The following is a 15,810-nucleotide window of genomic DNA, read 5'->3' as shown; positions in this document are numbered from 1 at the left end:
GTCAGCTGTGTGACTTTGAGCAAGTCACTTACTTCTCTGTGCCTCAGTTACCTCATCTGTAAAATGGGGATGAAGACTGTGAGCCCCACGTGGGACAACCTGACCACCTCGCATCCTCCTCAGCGTTTAGAACAGTGCTTTGCACATAGTAAGCACTTAACAAATGCCATCATCATTATTATTATTACGTTGACCCAGGCCTGGGCCAGAACCCCTCTTCTTTCTCCAGTTAACTATGATGGGAGGGGAGGAATGACTGCTTTTGTTCTCCTTTGTGGCTTTGATGCTGGCTGCCGCTTAGAGTTTTAGCTCCTTCGATGAAATGCACAATTTTCATTCCTTTTCCTCCCCCATGAAAAAAGGACTAGATTGTCCAAGCAGTAAAACAAAACCCCTATAGACATCATTTCAATAATGATCTTGCGGCTATCATTTTATCCTCCCAGGTGTTTTTCCATCATTAGCATCCCCCTCTACCTGCATTCTCCCAGACGGCTTAGTGGCTCCTGGATCTGGCAACTATTAATAGGCCTCTTTCTAAGTCACTGCTGACACCCTTTCCTATTTTCTGAGTCCTGCTTTTCAGGCATAATTATTCACCAGGCCTTTACCAAGCCTCCCCCTACTATTCTTTGCCTCCCGCCCCCGGCCCAAGGCACTAGAGTAAACAATGGGAGGCTACTGGAAGAAAATTCTCCATCACTGCCAAAGCTTCTTTTAGCCCTCTCCCCCACACCTCCATCATGAAGGCATTTATAAAGTGCTTACTATGTGTAAAGCACTGTTCTAAGCTCTGGGAAGCAGGTGTGAAACTTCATGACAAGATCCAGTCTCCCAAGGTTTCCAAAGGAGGGTTGGGGGGAGGACAGGGCAGGAATCTCTTCAAGTCAAGAGCACTGGAGTACTCCTTCCAGGCTGTGTGCCTTGCCAGAAACCCTGGAGCATTCCTTCCAAGCTGGGCAGCGCTGCCCATTCTCAGAAAGCCCATCCCTCATCCCGACTGTGCTTACAGCCATGACAGCTTCCAGAACAAAACTGGAGGGATGGCGAAGCTAGCCAGAGAGGCACCTGTCGGCTTCGTGGATAAATCTTCCAGCTACAATTTCCTTGGTAAACGTCAGATTTGCGGAAACCCTCTTCAGAGCCTTTCCTAGTCTCTCCTTGCAGCAAATGCAGAAAGAAGCCAAAATCGGGAGGTGGAGAGCAGCAAGGATAAATCATTCAGAGTTAAGAAATCCCCTCCAACCCAACCAGATACCCCGAGGATGCCGCTGTCAGCTTCTAGGTGGAGCAAAAATCTGCCCAGAGGGCTTTTGGCTAAAAATGCCCTGGGGGCAACCCCCGAAGAGCACCAAAACCCAACCCCCAGAGCTGCCAAGGTCAAGGCTGTCTTTTCATTCCTGTCTTTCTCCCCTTCTAACAACAGGCCTGGCACAGACCAACCATTCAGTTTTAATTTGGCTAAGAGCTGGGCTTGTTAATCTCATTTGAAGGCTGCTCTTTTGAAGCAGACAGATGCTATAGCTCGTGCTTGAGAGTGCCAGGAGACGGGGTCTGGATCGGAGAGGGGGTCTGGAGAGGAGATGCCCGTGGCTGAAATTAAGAGAAGGCTGCTTGTTTAGAATCAGCCTTCTGGGGCGGGTCCCAGCAAGCAAGTGGGAGGGAGGGAGGGAGGTCTTGGATACCAAGGGAGCCGGGAGGGCATGGAGAAGGGAGGGCACCCAGGTTTCTCCCTGCCACAGAGAAGAAGCTGGGCAGAAGGGGCTGAAGGCCCATTCCAGCTAGGTAATGCCTGGGCACCACCAAAGACTAACACTGCCACTGCAACAACTGTGGTTGGCTGGAGCCTTCCTAGAGGCTGTGGGGGAGACATGAAGGCTGGAATGGAGAATTCAGTATCCCAGAAGGAAGCAATTAAAATCCCTAATTCCGTGCTGGACATGCCCAGCACTGTCAACAGGAGGACCACATTTTCACTTTGAGGGTGGGGACCAACCTTTCTTTTCTTCCACTCTCTTTTGTGTCACCCTGACATCTCCCTTTGCTCATCCCCCATCCCATCCCCACAGCACTTATGTACATAACTGTAATTTATCTATCTATCTATCTATTTATATTAATATCTGTCTCCCCTCTTCTAGACTGTAAGCTCATTGTGGGCAGGGAATGTGCCTGGGGATGGGGATTAATAATAATAATGGCATTTATTAAGCGCTTAGTATGTGCAAAGCACCGTTCTAAATGCTGGGGAGATTACAAGGTGATCAGGTTGTCCCACAGGGGGCTCACACTCTTAATCCCCACTTTACAGATGGGGTAACTGAGGCACAGAGAAGAGAAGTGACTTGCCCAAAGTCACACAGCTGACAGTTGGGGGAGCTGGGCTTTGAACCCCTGACCTCTGACTCCAAAGCCCGTGCTCTTTCCACTGAGCCACGCTGCTTCCCCAAGACTGTGATTAAGACTGTGAGCCCCACAGGAGATATGGACTGTGTCCAACCTGATTAGCTTGTATCTACCCCAGAGTTTAGTAAAATGTTTGGCACATAGTAAGTGTTCTACAAATACCACCATGACTATTACTAGGGCAACAGTGGCCCCAAGGGATCCACCGCAGCCAATGCAACACGAGGCTGCAGAGCATCTTCCTCCCAAGCCCTTGCCTCCTGAGGCCCACCTGGGCAGGCTGTGCTCTCTGGCGGATCGCCCACCCTTGCTCTGGGCACCTGACATGGGTTGACTACTGCAGGCCAGAGCAGGTTTTTACTCTCTCTACTTGGTGTTTCATGTCCACTTGTCATGATATGAGGAATCTCTGCCCCCACTGGGGGCCACTGGCCACTGTTGGGATCTCATGACAAAATGCCCATAGATGGGGTGAGCATCTGGTGAAAATCACATCATGACCAACAGTGACTTCACTCTGCACCAGCTCTCCTGATTCTCCCACCACTCACTCCCCGACCCTGCAACTATGGATTCGGCTCTCACAGGAAATGAGTTTTGACACAAGGGAGATGTTTTTGTTCTCTCAGATGATGCTAAGGGCAAAAAAGAGGTTCCCAGCCAAGAGAAGAGGAAATCTGTGAGTTTACCAATACGGGGCCAACGCAGGCTTTGCAGGCTGGGTTCTATCTGGGGGGATCTCGGGCTGGAGAAGCATTTGCAAGGCTTTATCAAACAAGGACCAGCTCTTGTCTCGAAGGTTCTCTTTCTCAATTTCCCTGAACCCAAGGCGGAGACCCCAAGGGCTATTTAATAATAATAATAATAATAATAATAATGATGGCATTTGTTAAGCGCTTACTATGTGCAGATCACTGTTCTAAGCGCTGGGGGGGGGGGATACAAGGTGATCAAGTTGTCCCACATAAGGCTCACAGTCTTAGTCCCCATTTTACAGATGAGGTAACTGAGGCTCAGAGAAGTCACCTCCTCCAGGAGCCCTTCCCAGACTGAGCCCCTTCCTTCCTCTCCCCCTCGTCCCCCTCTCCATCTCCCCCATCTTACCTCCTTCCCTTCCCCACAGCACCTGTATATATGTATATATGTTTGTACATAGTTATTACTCTATTTATTTATTTTACTTGTACATATCTATTCTATTTATTTTATTTTGTTAGTATGTTTGGTTTTGTTCTCCGTCTCCCCCTTTTAGACTGTGAGCCCACTGTTGGGTAGGGACTGTCTCTATATGTTGCCAACTTGTACTTCCCAATCACTTAGTACAGTGCTCTGCACACAGTAAGCGCTCAATAAATACGATTGATTGATTGATTAAGTGACTTGCCCAAGGTCACACAGCAGACATGTGGCGGAGTAGGGATTCAAACCCATGACCTCTGACTCCAAAGCCCGTGCTCTTTCCACTGAGCCACGTATTTCCATTCTGGTATACCTCTGGGGCGTCCCTCTCGGACATAATCACTCTATGATATCTTTTGCCCTTGAGATGAAGACCTGTTTCCTTTCCTTCCTACTCAATCTCTATTCCCCGCCATTGCCTGGATCATCTTCCTGAAATATTGCTCAGCATATCATTCCACTCCTCAGAAAACCCCAGTGGTTCCCCATCTCCCTCTAAATCAAGCAAAACTGTGATCGTTGGCTTCAAGACTCCCTACCAGTTTTCCCCGTCTTACCTATCAGCTCCCTCCACCCACTACTTGAGGCAAGGCCAACTCACTCTCCTAGCCCCTCTCAAACTCACCTTCTAACACTTCCCCACCCTTGACTCTCTCACCTCTAGCCCTCTGCCTAAGCGGCTCCCCTAGCCCAGGACTTTCTTCCCGCCCCATCAAAATCTGCGAGAACACAGCTCTCCCCGTCTTCAAAATTCTCCTAAAATCCCACCTCCTCTAGGAAGTGTCTCTCAATTACTTCACAACACTCTAGTCATACCAATCCAACAGCCAACATTAGCACTTGGATATTTTAATCCTATCCTCAGCATTTGTTGTTTATGTGTGGGTAACTGCATCGTTATTTGTACATTAAATTCTGATAGTTCATGCTAATTCACAGTATTATCTGTTTTGTCCTTGCTTCTACTATTTATGCATAGTTTTTGTCTATCTCCCCCATTATATTGTAAGCACCCTGAAGGTAAAGTGCTTACTGTGTAGATAGCATTGCACTAAGTGCTTAGGAGAGTCTGATATAATAGAGTGGGCATACTTTCCCACATGTTTAGAACAATGCTGTGCACTCAGTAAGCTCTCAATAAATGCCATTGATTGACCAACGCCTGACCGCCTCCTCCTCATTTGAAGTCATTTGTGCTGAATGATTTTTACCGTTTATCGTGAGTCTAGCCGGCAGCCCCCTCAGAAACAGTGCATCGTCCTTCCCCCGGCACCCCTCCCACGGCCCATCCTCTGCTACCAGCCCCACATCCCTGACTCCAAACTGCCTGCTCTCTGACACTGTTGAACTGCCAACAAAAAGTTATAAAAATCAATCATTTTTATTCGCACCACATATAAAAATCATCCTCAGCAGTCGACAAACCTGGCAAGGGGGACGGGGGCAAGCGTGGTGGTCTCAGCTTACTGCCAGTCTCCCTGTTCTGCATGCAGGTGTTCCCTCTCTCTCCTGTGCCACCCCCGGGGGGGTCAGAGCAGGGGTCCGGGTTAGAGCCTGGAGTGGGGGAGGCCCGGGCTGCCGGGACTGTGCGTAAGCAGGAGTGGGAGACCCAGCAGCAATGCCCACAGGCCAAAGTCGAGACCACCGGGGTCTGTCAGCACCCAAGCTTTCCCCTTCTAACAAATGCCATTATCATGATTATGTAGAACAGTGCTTCGCACATAGTAAGCGCTTATCCAGTGGCATTATTATTATTACCCCCAGCGCTTAGAAGGGGGCTTCGCACATAGTAAGCGCTTAACCAATGCCGTTATTCTGATTACTTAGAACGGTGCTTCGCACATAGTAAGCGCTTATCCAATGGCATTATTGTTATTACCCCCAGCGCTTAGAAGGGGGCTTCGCACATAGCGCTTAACCAATGCCGTTATCATGATTATGTAGAACAGTGCTTCGCACATAGTAAGCGCTTAACCAATGCCGTTATTCTGATTCCTTAGAACGGTGCTTCGCACATAGTAAGCGCTTAACCAATGCCGTTATTCTGACTACTTAGAGCAGTGCTTCGCACACAGTAAGTGCTTCTCCAATGGCATTACTGTTATTAGCCCCAGAGCTTGGAGCGGTGCTTCGCACATAGCGCTTAACAAATGCCTTTATCATGATTATGTAGAACAGTGCTTCGCACATAGTAAGTGCTTATCCAGTGGCATTATTATTATTACCCCCAGCGCTTAGAGCGGTGCTTCGCACATAGTTAGCGCTTAACAAATGCCACTATCATGATTATGTAGGACAGTGCTTCGCACATAGTAAGTGCTTCTCCAATGGCATTATTGTTATTACCCCCAGCGCTTAGAAGGGGGCTTCGCCCATAGTTAGCGCTTAACAAATGCCATTATCATCATTATGTAGAACAGTGCTTCGCACATAGTAAGTGCTTATCCAGTGGCATTATTATTATTACCCCCAGCGCTTAGAAGGGGGCTTCGCCCATAGTTAGCGCTTAACAAATGCCATTATCATCATTATGTAGAACAGTGCTTCGCACATAGTAAGTGCTTATCCAGTGGCATTGTTATTATTACCCCCAGCGCTTAGAAGGGGGCTTCGCACATAGTAAGCGCTTAACCAATGCCGTTATTCTGATTACTTAGAACGGTGCTTCGCACATAGTAAGCGCTTATCCAGTGGCATTACTGTTATTAGCCCCAGCGCTTAGAAGGGTGCTTCGCACATAGTAAGCGCTTAACCAATGCCGTTATTCTGATTACTTAGAACGGTGCTTCGCACATAGTAAGCGCTTATCCAATGGCATTATTGTTATTACCCCCAGCGCTTAGAAGGGGGCTTCGCACATGGTAAGTGCTTATCCAATGGCATTATGATTATTACCCCCAGCGCTTCGAACGGTGCTTCGCACATAGTAAGCGCTTAACCAATGCCGTTATTCTGATTAGTTAGAACAGTGCTTCGCACATAGTAAGCGCTTAACCAATGCCGTTATTCTGACTACTTAGAGCAGTGCTTCGCACACAGTAAGTGCTTCTCCAATGGCATTACTGTTATTAGCCCCAGAGCTTGGAGCGGTGCTTCGCACATAGCGCTTAACAAATGCCTTTATCATGATTATGTAGAACAGTGCTTCGCACATAGTAAGTGCTTATCCAGTGGCATTATGATTATTACCCCCAGCGCTTAGAGCGGTGCTTCGCACATAGTTAGCGCTTAACAAATGCCACTATCATGATTATGTAGGACAGTGCTTCGCACATAGTAAGTGCTTCTCCAATGGCATTATTGTTATTACCCCCAGCGCTTAGAAGGGGGCTTCGCACATAGTAAGCGCTTAACCAATGCCGTTATTCTGATTCCTTGGAACAGTGCTTCGCACACAGTAAGTGCTTCTCCAATGGCATTACTGTTATTAGCCCCAGCGCTTAGAGCGGTGCTTCGCACATAGCGCTTAACAAATGACTTTATCCTGATTATGTAGAACAGTGCTTCGCACACAGTAAATGCTTCTCCAATGGCATGATTGTTATCAGCCCCAGCGTGTAGTACGGGCGGCGCCGGGAGCGTAGTGAGCGGTTAACGGACCGATCCCTGGAGTGAGCTGACCCTGAGTGAGGCTCGGCCCCCCCTCCCCCCCCCCCCCCCCCGCCCCCCGGGGCCTCGTCCGGCGCCCTTACCGGCGAGGGCCTTGATCCGGGAGCGCTCGAAGAGGCGGGCGGAGCTGTTGTCGTTGTCCAGCTCGGCGGGCGGCTCGTCCCAGCGGGCGTGGATGCGGCCGGACTGCGGGATGATGCCGCTGCCGCTGCCGCTGCCGCTGCCGTGCGGGCCCGGGCCGGCCGGGCTGCCCAGCTCCGCGGCCGACGTCATGGCGGGCGCCGGCAGGCCGGGACCGGCTCGGGACTCATCGGGGGAACGGACCGCACCGCACCGCACCGCACCGCCCGGGGCGACGGGCCGGGGCGACGGGCCTGGGCGACGGACCCAACGACAGAGGGGCGGACGGACGGACGGACGGACAGGGACGGACAGACAGAGAGGGAGGGACGGACGGCTCAGAACAAACTTCTCCGGAGCCTCCGGGAGAAGCGGGGTGGGGGCCTCCCCGGGGCGCGCGTCAGGGGACCCGGAGGAGCAGGAGGAGGAGGAGGAGGAGGACCGGGAGGAGGACCGGGAGGAGGACCGGGAGGAGGAGGAGGAGGAGGAGGACCGCGGGGAGGAGGAGCTGCGGCGGGAACCGCGGCGGCCGCTAGGCGGAGCCGTCAGCCCGCCCGCCCGGCAGACCCTTCCTTAGCAGCCGCGCCGGCCGGCTGCCCGTCAGTCCGCCCATCAGTCCGCCCATCGGCCCATCAGTCCGTCCATCGGCCCATCAGTCCGCCCATCGGCCCATCAGTCCGTCCATCAGCCCGTCAGTCCGTCCATCGGCCCGTCAGTCCGTCCATCGGCCCATCAGTCCGTCCATCAGCCAGTCAGTCCGCCCATCAGCCCATCAGTCTATCCACTGTCCCATCAGTCCGTCCATCAGCCCATCAGTCTACCCACTGTCCCATCAGTCCGTCCAACAGCCCATCAGTCTATCCACTGTCCCATCAGTCTGTTCATTAGCCCATCAGTCCATCCATCAGCCCATCAGTCCGTCCATTAGCCAGTCAGACCATTAGTCAGGCAGGCAGCCTGCCAGTCTGTCCATCAGTCCATCAGTCCGGCCGTCCACCAGTCAGACCATGAGGCAGGCAAGCAGCCCGACAGCCGGTCTGTCTATCGGGCCATCAGTCCATCGATATGTCCGTCAGGCAGTCAGACCATTAGTCAGGCAGGCAGGCAGGCAGTCGGTCCATCGGTCCATCAGTCAGTCCGTTAGCCAGTCAGGCAGGCAGTCCATCAGTCAGTCCATCCATCGGTCCGTCAGTCCGTCCATTAGCCAGTCAGACCGTTAGCCAGGCAGGCAGTCCATCCGTCGGTCGGTCCATCAGTCCGTCCGTCAGCCAGTCAGACCATTAGTCAGGCCGTCAGTTCGTCAATCAGTCCGTCCATTACTCAGTCAGACCATTAGTCAGGCAGCCAATCACTCCATCAGTTCATCGGTACATCAGCCAGTCTGTTGGGCAGTCAGCTAGTCAGCCCATCAGCCAATCAGTCCATTAGGCAGGCAGGCAGGCAGGCAGTCCTTCAGTCAGTCCATCAGTCCTTCAGTCCGTCAGTAAATCCGTTAGGCAAGCAGTCAGTCAGTCCAGTCCCCGGGAGCTGCCACCCTCCAGCCTGACCATGGCAGGGGGGGCCACACTGGTCCCCGGGGAGCCCCCGGCCTGCCGGGAGACCAGAGCACCCACCCAGCAGAACGGGGCCAGGGTCCGCAGAGCCCACGCTGGGGGGCTGCCCTGCTCCCGGGGGAGCCCAGGGCTCTGGGGAGACCAGAGCACCCACCCAGCAGAAAGGGGCCAAGGTCCGCAGAGCCCGCACTGGGGTGTGGGAGAGAGGCGGAGGAAACTGAGTCTTAAGGCTTGTGTGACAGAGTGAATCCACGGGGAGAGGGCACTGTGAAGGGCAGGGAGGCAGGTAGAGTCGTGGGGAGAAGGAAGCCCAGTAGAAGTTAACAGCCGGCTCCTGTTTCAGTACCCCATGTAGATCCACCCTGGGGAAAGTCTGCCTGGGACATAAAGCCACCAAGAAACCTCCGTATCACAGAAACGCCTCACTATTGGCTTCAAAACTCTCCATCTCCTCGGCCCCTTCTACCTAACTTCCCTTTTCTCCTTCTCCATCCCAGCCAGCACACTCCGCTCCTCTGGTGCTAACCTTCTCACTGTGCCCCGTTTTCACCTGTCCCGCCGTTGACCCCTGGCCCACGTCCTACCTCTGGCCTGGAACGCTCTCCCTCCTCAAATCCACCTATCCAATCCAACAATCACTCTCCCCCTCTTCAAAGCCCTACTGAGGGCTCACCTCCTCCAAGAGGCCTTCCCAGACTAAGCCCCCCCTTTCCTCGGCTCCCCCTCCCTTCCGCATCACCCAGACTTGCTGCCTTTGTTCTACCCGCCCCCCCCAGCCCCCCGGCACTTGTGTATACATATTCATATCTATAATTCTATTTATTTATATTGATGCCTGTTTACTTGTTTGATGTCTGTGTCCCCCCTTCTAGACTGTAAGTCCAGTGTGGGCAGGGATTGTCTCTCCTTATTGCTGAACTGTACTTTCCAAGCACTGAGTGCAGTGCTCTGCACACAGTAAGCACGACTGAATGAATGAATGAATGAATGAATGAATGAATGAAGCAACCTTTCACGGCATTTTTCAGAGAGCACATATGTCCACAGCACACCAGGGGCATCGATCAATAAATCAGCCAATCAATCATGCTTGCTTAGCGCTTACCATACCAAGCTCTTGGGAGAGTACAACACAACACTATAACAGACACACTCCCTGCCCACAGTGGACATTTGACTGAAGTGGTCCGACCTCTAAGGGACTCAGGGCATAACTACTGGCTTGGTCTAAGGCTGTACTGGCTAAAACCATTGTGGTAAAGCGAGGAACATCCCAAGAGGAGACTGTGACAACTACAGCCAACAATTTTTTGTTTATGGTATTTGTTAAGCACCTACTTTGGGCCATGCATTCATTCATTCATTCATTCATTCAATCATATTTATTGAGCGCTTACTATGTGCAGAGCACTGTATTAAGCGCTTGGGAAGTGCAAGTTGGCAATGCATAGAGACGGTCCCTACCCAACAGCGGGCTCACAGCCTAGAAGGGGGAGACAGACAACAAAACATATTAACAAAATAAAATAAATAGAATAAATATGCGCAAGTAGCGCTGGGGTAAGTACAAGCTAATCAGATTGGATACAGTCCATGCTCCACACGGGGCTCAGTCTTAATCCCCATTTTACAGGGAGGTGAAGTGAGGCACGAAGAAGTGAAGTGACTTGCCCAAGGTCACACAGCAGACAAATGGCAGAGCCAGAATTAAAACCCGGGTCCTTCTGACTCCCAGGCCTGTGCTCTAACCGCTTGGCCACCCAGCTTCTCGTCAGGCTGAGTTGGGGACTCAGGGTGTGGGGGACTGGCATCACAAGCCCTGGAAGCCTGATCAATCAATCAATCAATCGTATTTATTGAGCGCTTACTGTGTGCAGAGCACTGTGCTAAGCGCTTGGGAAGTACAAGTTGGCAACATATAGAGACGGTCCCTACCCAACAGTGGGCTCACAGTCTAGATCCCAGCTCTTTGAGGAACTCGCTGTGTCTTCCTGAGCCTCAGGTTATCCATCTGTAAAATGGGAGTCACTGCGCATTTCAGAGACACAGAACCTCATGCCTGCAAAGCACTTCAGAGGACAGATTCTATTTAATTGTGCTGTTTTATTTAGAACAGCAAAAGGGGGCCTTTTCTGCTCATAATAATTGCCCCTCACTGTAAATTCATCCCTTTGGTTGACCAGAATTGGCCGATTTTTAGCACAATCTCAGGGGGCCACAATTTATTAGAAACCACCGGGCCCAGCATTTATTGAATTCTGCTTCTACGAAGTCAAGGCTCAGCAATCTTTTCATGCAGAGGAGCCAAAGAAAATGAAACCTCTGAGCAGTCGGTGTGCGGAGAGTCAATCATACAAGGTATATCCCCCATGGGACCTGTGACGACATCACGCCACACTGGGCCCGGGGCAATGTGATGATGTCATTCTTCCCTGTGGTTGCTTCGAAGTAGCAGCTGTTGCTGCCAGCGGGGAAGGGAAAGGGGGAAGGGAAGGAGAGAAGAAGAGAGGGAGGAGGAAGGAGAGGGGAGAGGAAAACAGAAGGGAGAAGGAAGACAGGGGACAAGGGAGAGAGATGAGAGGAAGTGGGAGAAGAGAGAGGAAGGGAAGAGAGACACGGGGTGATGGGTTGGTTGCGGCGGAGATTACAGTCTCTCCCCGCTCATCTCTCCTCACCTCCCTTCACCCCGAGGACGCGAGCAGGCAGTGCCCACGTGGACAAGCAGCAGCGTCAAGCCCCACTGACAGAGAACGGGAGTCCCTCACTCTCTGCCCTGGGGTTGCAGTGAGGTTTCTGGGTACAGGTGGATCCTGCCCTTCCCAGCAGCAGGTCCGGCTGACCTAAGGTGCAGGAATGCCCTGTCTGGACAGAACGGGGTGAAGATTCCCCTGTTCGATTGACTCAGAGCAGGGGTCTGAGTGGTGTTGACCTGGACGTGCTGGGTCCCAGAGTCCCCGCAGTCCTCCCGGCGCCCAAGGTGGGGAACCTGTTCCATGGCCTTTCTAGAGATGGTGCCCATCTGCCCCATCCTGCAGAAAATCCTGGGCAGCTGTCTGTTATGAATCCCGCTTTCCTCCCTTATTATGTGCCAAGCACAGTGCCCAGAGCTTAGACCACTGCTTAGCACATAGTAAGCACTTAACAAATTCCATAATCATTAATTATTATTACATAAATACCATCAGCTCAGACCTGGTCCTTATCCCAACCCACATGATGCTCCCAGAGGGATTCGGTCTGCATTTAATCACCATTTTACAGATGAGGAAACTGAGGCTTTTAGAAGCGAAGTGACTAGTTCAAGGCCACTCAGAAGGCAAGCGGCACAGAGTCCAGACAAGAACCCAGGCCTTCTGACGCCCATCTCGGTGTCCGAAGGGACCCCCTTAGCCGGAGGCCCTGCTTGAGAGCCATGTTTACACCCAAGAGATGACAGGTAAGTTGAGAACCGTAGGTTCTAAAGGAATTCAGTTTTATCCGACTTGTTTTTTTCCCCATTTTGTTCCAAATTTTTTCCAATTCATCTAACATTCCCTACTTTCCTGCACAGTCAGGAAGATGCGAGAAGGACTGCCCCTCATTTAACCGAGACACAACCCAATAAAGGGGCTTTCCCAGTCTCAGTACATAAGCCAGGGGTGTGGGGCTCCCAGGTTGGCCCCTTGGATCGGGCTGCTTTTAAAGTGGGATTGGGAAAGGCCAATTCCAAAACCAAGAGCTCCGCCCTGACTTCTGCCCCTCGCTACTGCTAGTTAGCGGGCCGCTGCCCAGGGCAGGATTCTAGGGAATGGGGCGAGGAGTGGTGAAGTATATTTTTAGCCACAAACTCGAGTCCGTACAGACTCCCCCCCTCCAGATACCATTCCCTCTATCGCGCACAGAGAACTGGGTGAACCATTTCTGGCACACGAGATTCCAGCCGAGGCCCAGGATGGTTTTGAACTCCCCCTGCCGCCCCTCATAGGCTGCTCTTTGCCCATTTGGGAAGTTCTGGGGTAGGGGAGAGGGAGGAACGCTCACACAGGGTATTCAGGCAACAACAGGCTAGGATCTACCCCCAAACATGGCCAGGGCCTCCCAGGCAGGATCTGGGGCCCGGAGGGGAGGTGTGAGCGAGCAGGGCAGGATGGAGGTGATAGAGGTAATAAGACCCTGCTCTTCCTCTGAGCCGTGGGCTATTTTTAAGAGTGGCAGAGGAGGGCTCAGGAGAGGAGGGGGAGTGAGATTCCCTTTGCTCTCTGGCTCCCGTAAATAAGTCTGCCCCAGAAAGAACAGGCAGATCCACGGCCTCCAGAGCCGCCACTGCCACAGGCCTAGCGTTCAGGGTGAGATTGATTGCCCTGGTGCCAAGGAGCTGCTTCCTGACAACCATTCATCTGCTTAAAACCCCAGCGCTCCTGTGAGCAGAGCCAGGGTTGGCAGAGGCTCACCGCAGCTCTCCTTGGGATTCTTCTTTTTTATATCTATTCTCCTGAACGGGCACGGGGATGCTGCGAATGGAATGGCCCACTCCCTGACCTGGCTTTTCTGCCACCCTTGCCACCCAGGGCATTCTGGCTGAATATCCAGTGCCGGTGCCAGTTCAGGATGGTGACAGTGAGAACCGGACTCCAGGGGGAAGAGGGAAAGTGTGACGAGCAAGCAAAGTTCTTCCAAGAGCATTATGCATTCCATCTCCCCTTCTTCTCTCCCTGAGCTCAGTCCTCACCATGAGTGTCTCCCAAATATTTCTGACCTGTATTAAGCTGGCTTTGTGAACCCCATGCAGAAAGAACTCCCCAGGTGAAACTGGTGTGCAGGGTGGGAATGTGATGCATCACTCCCGAAGGGGGTTCCCGGGAACTGGAACCCCTGGGAAGACTAATTGGAGTGCCAGCTATCCGGTTTTGTCCAGTCTGGTTTTCAGCCGGTCTGTCCCGTCTGCTAAGGATGTGGTATTGGTGCCGGACACGTTTATATCTGGCATTTCATTTCCAGCACCTTGCAGGATTGCCAACTGCTGAGAACTACCTTTAACAGCAATATGAAAAAAATGATTGACCTTCACACTTTTTTGCTGGCATAAATGTATCTGTTGTAAGATGATAATTGGGCAGCAGTTGTGGCATCTATTGAATAATAATAATTATGGCATTTGTTAAGTGCTTACTATGTGCCAGCCACTGAGTTAAGCGCAGGTGTAGATACAAGATAATTAAGTTGGACACTCTCCTTGTCCCACATGGGGTTCACAGAAAAAGCAGGAGTGGATAGGATTTAATCCCCACTTTCCAGATGAGGAAACTGAGGCACAGAGAAGTTAAGTGACTTACCTAAGGTCACACAGTATGACAGGTGAAGTGGGATTAGAACCCAGTTCCTCTGACTCTCAGACCATGCTGCTTCCCATCTGGGCCTCTATTTGGGTGATGCTGCGTGCCCAGCCAACATGGCAGAGCTCTGCAGAGCATGCAAACCCAGGTGTGGGGGAGGGTGGAATGTGGGGACCACCAGAAATTGTCTAGAAATCCCAGATCTTCCCATTTCCTCCCTGCCTTCCCGCTTCCCCAGCCACAGAGCTCTCAAGCCGTGGCTGCTTCCTGGCCCCTCTCTCTCAGGCCAACTGCTCTGGGGCGCTCTCTTCCTTCTTCTCCTCCTTGGTGTCTTTTCCCCTGCCCCAGGGTAAAAGGTACTAAAAAGGAGAGGATGGAAGAGACTGAGGAGAGGGGAAGAAGTTGGGAAAGGGAGGAGAAAAGAAGAGGGGAGAGGAGGGGGGAAAAAGCGAGGGTAGAAATAAAGATAAGGGAGGAAGGGAGAGAAGTGGTGGGGTTGAGAGATGGAAGGGAAGGGAAGGAGAGAGTATAAAGGACCTTCCTTCCTCCTCTCCCCAATCCCCATCCTTTCTCCTTCCTCTTCCCACCCTGCAACCAGACAGGAGCGCAGCCCCTGCTGCATCGGCTGAAAAACAATCTGGGGAATGGGAAGCCAGGACCCCAGAAACTGGGGCAGAGAAGAGGCCCCTGACCTGATTCAGGGTATCTGATGGACCCGAGAAGTTTGTAGAGGGGTCACAGTGAGCAAGGAGTTAGAAGAGGCAAAAGGCTGCTCAGCTGGGGATGCAGATGCTGTGAGAGGTGAGTTGCTCTCTCCCCGGCCTGGGAGGAGAGAGAGCACCATGGCTCAAACTCAGGGGCTGGGGTTTCTGCTGGTGCTGCCTGGCCAGAAAGGGGAGGGCTGGGCAGCCTGCGCCCTCCCTAACCCAGCCCTCCTGGGATATCATTATCATCATCATCAATCGTGTTTATTGAGTGCTTACTGTGTGCAGAGCACTGTACTAAGCGCTTGGGAAGTACAAGTTGGCAACATATAGAGACAGTCCCTACCCAACAGTGGGCTCACAGTCTAAAAGGGGGAGACAGAGAACAAAACCAAACATACTAACAAAATAAAATAAATAGAATAGATATGTAAAAGTAAAATAAATAAATAAATAGAGTAATAAATATGTACAAGCATATATACATATATACAGGTGGTGTGGGGAAGGGAAGGAGGTAAGATGCGGGGATGGAGAGGGGGACGAGGGGGAGAGGAAGGAAGGGGCTCAGTCTGGGAAGGTCTCCTGGAGGAGGTGAGCTCTCAGTAGGGCCTTGAAGGGAGGAAGAGAGCTAGCTTGGCGGATGGGCAGAGGGAGGGCATTCCAGGCCCGGGGGACGATGTGGGCCGGGGGTCGATGGTGGGGCAGGCGAGAACGAGGTACGGTGAGGAGATTAGCAGCAGAGGAGCGGAGGGTGCGGGCTGGGCTGTAGAAGGAGAGAAGGGAGGTGAGGTAGGAGGGGGCAAGGGGATGGACAGCCTTGAAGCCCAGGGTGAGGAGTTTCTGCCTGATGTGCAGATTGATTGGCAGCCACTGGAGATCTTTGAGGAGGGGAGTAATATGCCCAGAGCATTTCTGGACAAAGAT

General features: G+C 52.1%; 1 protein-coding gene across 1 annotated transcript in view; it reads right to left on the bottom strand.

Annotated features, from left to right (window-relative positions):
• Positions 1–7,467, bottom strand: part of SPTB (spectrin beta, erythrocytic) — a 112,812-nt gene extending 105,345 nt beyond the window's left edge. The window contains exon 1 of the mRNA XM_038765433.1: positions 7,278–7,467. Coding sequence (XP_038621361.1) covers positions 7,278–7,467 — 190 coding nt within the window. The remainder of the gene's footprint in view (positions 1–7,277) is intronic.
• Between the last annotated feature and the right edge of the window lie 8,343 nt (positions 7,468–15,810).

This window comes from Tachyglossus aculeatus, chromosome 23 (genome assembly GCF_015852505.1).
Source record: "Tachyglossus aculeatus isolate mTacAcu1 chromosome 23, mTacAcu1.pri, whole genome shotgun sequence".
Taxonomy (NCBI): domain Eukaryota; kingdom Metazoa; phylum Chordata; class Mammalia; order Monotremata; family Tachyglossidae; genus Tachyglossus; species Tachyglossus aculeatus.
The sequence above is the reverse complement of the archived record's forward strand: the minus strand, read 5'-3'. Positions and strand labels throughout refer to the sequence as shown.